The sequence below is a fragment of the Adiantum capillus-veneris genome, chromosome 4 (genome assembly GCF_014529385.1).
Source record: "Adiantum capillus-veneris isolate H3 chromosome 4, ASM1452938v2, whole genome shotgun sequence".
NCBI classification, from domain to species: Eukaryota; Viridiplantae; Streptophyta; class Polypodiopsida; order Polypodiales; family Pteridaceae; genus Adiantum; species Adiantum capillus-veneris.
This window is the reverse complement of record NC_140934.1, coordinates 56,368,266-56,374,531: the sequence shown is the minus strand read 5'-3', so window position 1 is coordinate 56,374,531 and position 6,266 is coordinate 56,368,266. Positions and strand designations below refer to the sequence as shown.

General features: G+C 45.8%; 1 protein-coding gene across 1 annotated transcript; it reads right to left on the bottom strand.

Annotated features, from left to right (window-relative positions):
• Window positions 1–4,085: 4,085 nt before the first annotated feature.
• Window positions 4,086–5,597, bottom strand: LOC147459217 (microbial Terpene synthase-like protein 13). Its single transcript, XM_086509792.1, has 2 exons — window positions 4,538–5,597; window positions 4,086–4,304 (listed from the first exon to the last, which is right to left on the bottom strand). The coding sequence occupies exons 1-2, from the start codon at window positions 5,540–5,542 to the stop codon at window positions 4,158–4,160; spliced, it is 1,152 nt and encodes a 383-aa protein (XP_086365918.1). The 5' UTR covers window positions 5,543–5,597; the 3' UTR covers window positions 4,086–4,157.
• Window positions 5,598–6,266: the final 669 nt, after the last annotated feature.

Here is a 6,266-nt window from a genome sequence, read left to right as displayed (position 1 = left end):
AACTGGTTGCAGCAAAACAACTACCAGGTTATCCAAGTTTAAGTTTTTCTTGATTTTTTTTTCCATGTTTACACTTTACTTGGCAATTACTGTCATTGTGCAAAGCAAAGTGCTTTGGCACGACTTCTCCCTTGTGCCGAGATACTGCCATTGATTTGGAATCAAGGGCTTTGACACACAAGTTGGGGGAACTTGGCAAAATAGGGAATGTCAGCTCACAGAATCCGTACCAGTTTATTCTGTGCAAGGCACTTATGGTTTTGGTTCTCACGCTTGAGACCGTTATAGTAGCCAAGGGCTTTCGTTTTTGCATGCAAGGCATGCTAAGCAGGTGGCATGAATTCCACCACTTTATGCATTATGCTTCCGCTATCACACTCGCAACTCTGTCAAGGACAGACTAAGTGATGGATTGTTGAACCTGATGGTTGGTTGCTATCAACACCCAACAGCACTAAAAGGAACCTAACTCTAGGACTTATTTTACAGGCAAAGTGCCAATGCTACGTCATTTTCATATAATCACGACCCTGCAAGGCAGGTAGATCAAGATGTGGTTGTGTTTTTCTATTACCTCTCTCAAAGAGAGAGTCATAGCAGAAACTTGTTGCGTGCTTATAAGATACGCTGCACGTTAGGCATAAGATACACACGAGCATGGCAATCAACTATACACGTCGTAGTCGTTCAAGGAAAGTTCCGCAGCCCAGCATGCTCTTCTTTTCTCTCGTTCTCTCTCTTTAAGGGAATAATGAAAATCTTCTAAGAAGCTTTTGATACGTGTTTTGCTCGTGAGTCAGCCTGAGCCAAGGTGCTCTAACTCTCAGCTAGCACGTGGCTAAGATGCTACTCAAATTAGTCTTCATTGGTTCGTCCATTGAACACTAATTTGCACCAGGGCTATGAGCCACACAGGCTAAGAGCCATTGTCAGGCCAAGGATAAGACCCAACTATTGGCATTCTTTGGGTGATTTTTTTCAAGAGTGAACCGATCTACCCAGGGAAGTATGCATCGACGTTAATGGACAAGCAAGGGTCTTGTCATTCAGGATGTTTACAGTGTCATTTTTGCACTACATGTTTTCGGTGCGACACTCAAGTTGAGTTTTTGATAAATCTTCACCTCACAGCAGCTGATCTCTATAAGGAAGTATAGATGAAGCAATCAGTTGAGACAACATGGCTATCCACAAGAGCTAGGGAGTTCACTTGTGTGGATTTCTTGCTCTCTCTATAGCACTACGGAGTGTCTATGGACATTATTGTTTGGGGTACGACTCGGAGGGTGACTGTTAAATCACCCCATAGGCATTGAGGATCACAGTTTGATCTCTCTCAGTTAAACTTTCAAGGAAAGAATTCCGCAATCTACCACACGGTAGCGGACGAATTCAACTTTTCGAGTTGATTCCAATTATTATGTACCCGGTTAACTATGTTGGTTACCGTTGCCTGCTAGTTGAGCATTTTCTACAGAGGGTCTTACCAAGGGATTTGACTATGTAGATGTTAACCAAAGGGGTTGGATTGCGCAGGCAACACCCACGGTTTCCAGTGCAAGTCGTATAAATACGCTTGAATGTTTCAAAGCCATGCCAAGGGCATGTTGGAACAAAGTATTTTGGACCGTAGCGTCCACTATACCTTATGCTGTTACGAACCTAGTTGTAGGGTTCGATTTGGCACATGTTGTCACATGGGATACAACATGGTCTAGGAACTCAAGGAGTTCAGTTTAGCCAGTGTGGGGCATGATAATGAGGGTCCCTCTCACTCTTGTCGCGGAGTGTTTGCAGTTACCTCCACACACAAGTACCAGCTCGTACTTGATGGATGTCGCTTTTCTTGATATCCTTGTTTGAGACATATTCCACATGTGGAGATGAGTCTCTTGGACTGACAGTGGCGCCAAATTTTACCAATGTGTCGCGACGAAGTCCCTAGGTGCTGGTCGCATCCACTGGTTCGACCATTTTAAGCACACAGTATCAGGAGCAATTTCAGTGGCCAGAAATTGTCGGGTACTAAGTACAAACTTGTTACGATTCCAAGTGTTGTGAAACCACCTTAACGGAGGGTCGTTTCTACATATAGCTAAGTATGCTATGCACATGAGAATGTCTCATGGTTGGTACCTAGGTGTGATCGGGTTGTCACATTCTATTATGGTCCAAATTTGTTGCAAAACTTTCACGCACGTACCGTGGAAAGCCTCGTCATGGAATTGCGGTTCGGATATGTTTGTGTTAAATGCATGCACACTAGGTGTTATGGGCCCTAGTGTTTAACACAAATTTATTCAGAGTGGCATGCAAATTCATGGAAATTATTGTTCCTGCAATTTTTTGCACTGCCAGTGCAATCTCTCTTGCAGATTTAGTATGAGTTTACACCCTGCCATACAAGGTGATGGCTGAGTATGGGTGTTCGTGATTGGCTGCTTGAAACTCCAATCCGCTTTCAACCTAGTTGGTTGTCTCCATTCCATATCGAGTATATGGCTGGATACTCAATAATTGAGTCATAGTTTGTCGTCAGTCGTGGGCGACTGTCTGTAAGTGGTTGGGGGAAAGCACCTCACTCTTACTGATGCTATTCATCCCGCGTAGGATGGGCAACTTGTAGTCTCCTTGGCTAAACAGGACCAGGCTTGCGCTATCATGATCAGAGATATGCTAGAAGCAGCTAAACTTGGTTCGAAAGGAGGAAAGTGGAGAGGGGTAGAGTTTCATGACAAACTTCTAGCCCCGACGTGGGCTACACTAAGTCTGGGAGACGGCTCAGGGGAATTGGTAAGGAAATGCAACAGAGTAGCGGGAGTCCTAAAGTGGGGGGAAGAAACCAGATACTTCAAGAACTCCATTCTGCATTGGCCGCCGCCCTGGTCTGCCGCAAAATCCATATTGGATAGAAGCAGCTAGGAAACTGAATAATAAGGGTCTGAACCGACTGGGGCACTTCTAGGACAGTAACAACAAGAGCTGGAAAACCACTGAACTTCTGGTAACCCAATTCCAACTTAATAGCTTGGAGGTTTTGCTAGTCAACAAAGTGATGAAAGAGCTTGACAGTGCAATGATGCCAATCTGTGACTCGGAGTTTGACTGGAATGCCTGGAAATGGCCCGAAAGCAGCCTCTTATGGAAACCCTATTCTAAAGGCATTTACCATACAATGATGCTAAAGAAGAATTGGTCTAGCCCCCTTAACAAGATATGGAAAAAACAATGGCCGGAGGAAAGGTGGGAGCAAGTAATGGAGAACATCTGGGCGCCAAAGGTTCCGCATCACATGAAGACATTTCTATGGAAAGTAATTAGGGGTTCTCTTTCGACGGGGGTGAAGATTCAGGAGAGAGGGATAGGGACAGATCGATGCCTGGGGTGCAGGATGGCTAGTGAAGATCTGACCCACCTTTTTATGGAATGCCCAGCTATCAGAGGCTTTACAGGAAAAATTTGCAAGTGGGTCCAAAGAACATGGAAAATTGGTTTTTACAAGACTAATTTACTCCTTGGAGGTAAGAACTTGGGTAGCCCTGCCATCCTCATCTACACTCAAATCATCAGGTTTTGCTTTTTTCATAATGTATGGCAAACAAGGAACCGCCGTGTGTTCGAAGGAGTTCCTGAGGTGGCAAGCTTCGCATAAATTATACAAGAAAACAGAGTGCTAATATGGATGCTCGGGTGTATGAAAAACTCGGATGATTGGTCTAGGGTTACCTGTGCCTTGTTGTCAGCGGAATGCTTAGGTAAAGGGCAAATCATGAAACCAAAAGATTAGTGAAGAACATGATAATGAACGTGGTGTATCAAGGGCATGGGGCAGGTCGTTAGGGGTGGCTCTCCAGATAGCTGATGTAAGTTTGGTCTCTGGATGGTGTCTTGGCTCGGCACGAGCATGGCAAGTTCTTGTAATTTTTTGAAATGATCAATATAATTCACTCACAATTGTGACTTTTGGGCAAAAAAAGAAAAAAAAGAAAAAAAGATATCAAAGCTAAAAGAATTGCATGAACATGGACATATTGAACTTACTTTTATTGATGAGATTGTGAGAATATAAAACAAACTACTTTTGTTCTCTCTTTTTTTGTCTTATACCTTCAACCACCTATGAGGATGGCAATTTGAGCGATGTTTTTGAATTGTGGCTAGAATACAATCAAAACGTTGGCAAATTTTTTGGGATTTGACACGCCGACACACATAGGGTCGAGGAGGCTAACAAATCTCACTGAAAAGCTTATTTGAAGATGACAATATGTTGTATAGATATGGATATAGTTTTGTAGTTTGACCTTAAAGTTGATAAAAGTTATGCAAGGTGGATGGTGAGTGATGCAATATTGACGAGGCGTGGGCTTTCCAAGTCTACACCGGTGTAGTAGCGGGTGGTAAGGTAGCTCCAGTGCAGATTGGCGGGAATCCAGTCGGCAATGCCTCGCAGATACTTAGCCATTCCAGGCTTCTCCATCAAGGCCTTGCAGCCTTGTGCCTCCTCTAGAAGCCTTGCAAAGTCCTGGTCTCTCACCTCAATCATCTTGCACACAATGTCGACGCTCTTTTGCAGGTCGCCATAGCCGGGACTACAGGGTTGCAGGAAGACGATGGCCAAGATGTTGCAGATGTCTCCGCTCTGGGCATACTCGCCCTTGAAGGAGAACAGGTCGTTCACCCAGGCGACATGGTCCGCCACTGCGCTCCTCAGGAGCGTCAAGAGAGGGCTGTCGAGCAAGCTCGGGTCAAACTCCACGTCGAGCCCGCTCTCAAGGAGGATGAAGAAGGGATCCATGGCGGCTGAGCTTCGGCGATTGGCGATGTAGGTGTAAAGGTCGGGGACGAGGGCGGCCTGGCGCCAGGCGACCTGGGTAGCAGCAGCGGCGGCGTAGCGCTGGAGGCTATGCCGGAAGCGAGCTTGGTATTGGGGACTTAGATGGGCACGCATCTCGCTCCACCAGCCGCTCCACACGTCAATGGCGGCGGCGGCCTGGTGGCGCTCTGCCACATTATAATTATTAGAAGCGGCCGCTGTATTAATTAGGGCTGCGCCCTTCTGGTTCATCAGCAATGCTTGGTCAAGCTCTTTGAGCAGCACGTCTGCTGCCGGATGAGCACCCCCCAATCCCTCCTGCACATCGTCGGTGATGTCGTCGAATGCGAAAATCCAAGCCATGAATTTGACAGCAATTAAGGAGAGACTCTCTTCCATATCTACAGTCGCCGCGCAGGCTAAGAAGGGGAAGAGCGACTGCGCAATCTTGTCCGCCTCCGCTGTGGTCGAGGGCTTCAGCGCGGAGAGCAGCCATGCGTCCGCCTTCGCTCGGATGATGTGGTAGGAAGGGTGCATGCGCAGCGGCTGAGAGCATGCCAGCGGAGGAATGGTGATAGTGCGTGGGAGAGAATGAGGGCGGCGTTGCGCATGGCAGAGTAGCAGCTGCAGGTCCGCGTGCAAGGCAGAGCTACAGCTCCTAATTGTCGATGGCGACGCTGGCAGCCTTGATTCTATGCTAATCTCCTTGTCCATATTGGTGTCCATGCGAGGCCGAGAGCGAGGGAGGAGAAGTGAAGAAGGGATCTATCCGACAGGGCTAGTCAAGAGGGAATTGTGTGTGTGTGTGTGTGTGTGAGAGAGAGAGAGAGAGAGAGAGAGAGAGAGAGAGAGGATATATATATATATGGTTTGGAAACATTACCTATATTGACACCTTCTATGTTCATTGAAACGTAAAGTCTTTCATAAGAATCATTTTTCTCATCCCTTGGGCCTTTGACATCCTTCGTTTCCAAAGACTTTGGCAAAGAAAGCAAGAAACTCGCAGTAGACATCCTCACAAAGATCATTTCTAAGAGGAACTCCTATTTTATAAATGTCATCTTTAATACTAGTATGAGTTTACACCACGTGGAGATTGAACCATTTGGAGATAAGCACAAATGGTAGTATAAGACTAGATTCGCAGAAGCCGGTGGAAATGTGAAGGGCAAGGATGTGCAGAGCAAGTGGAAGGCATCCATCCATTGGATAAAAACGTACGCATGTCTTACGAACTCACCACAAGAACCGATGAGCCTCGTTTCAAGCTAGTCTAATAAGAAAGCATAACACAATGAAAACCAAACCTTATTAAAATAGGTACCACAATAAGAGAGGAGCTGAGCATGAGGCCAAGGAAAATTATATGGAAAATAATTTTCAGAACCTTACATAATTCCTTTTCGAAAGATTTTCAAAAAGAAAATTTTGAAAATTTGGGCTAAGT

What these genes read in the sequence shown, in the direction of transcription:
- LOC147459217 (XM_086509792.1), bottom strand. Translation starts at nt 5,542, where the DNA reads ATGGACACCAATATGGACAAGGAGATTAGCATAGAATCAAGGCTGCCA. An exon ending in TTGTGTGCAAGATGATTGAG is followed by an intron (nt 4,305 to 4,537) that starts GTGAGAGACCAG and finishes ATCAACTTTAAG; the next exon opens with GTCAAACTACAAAACTATAT.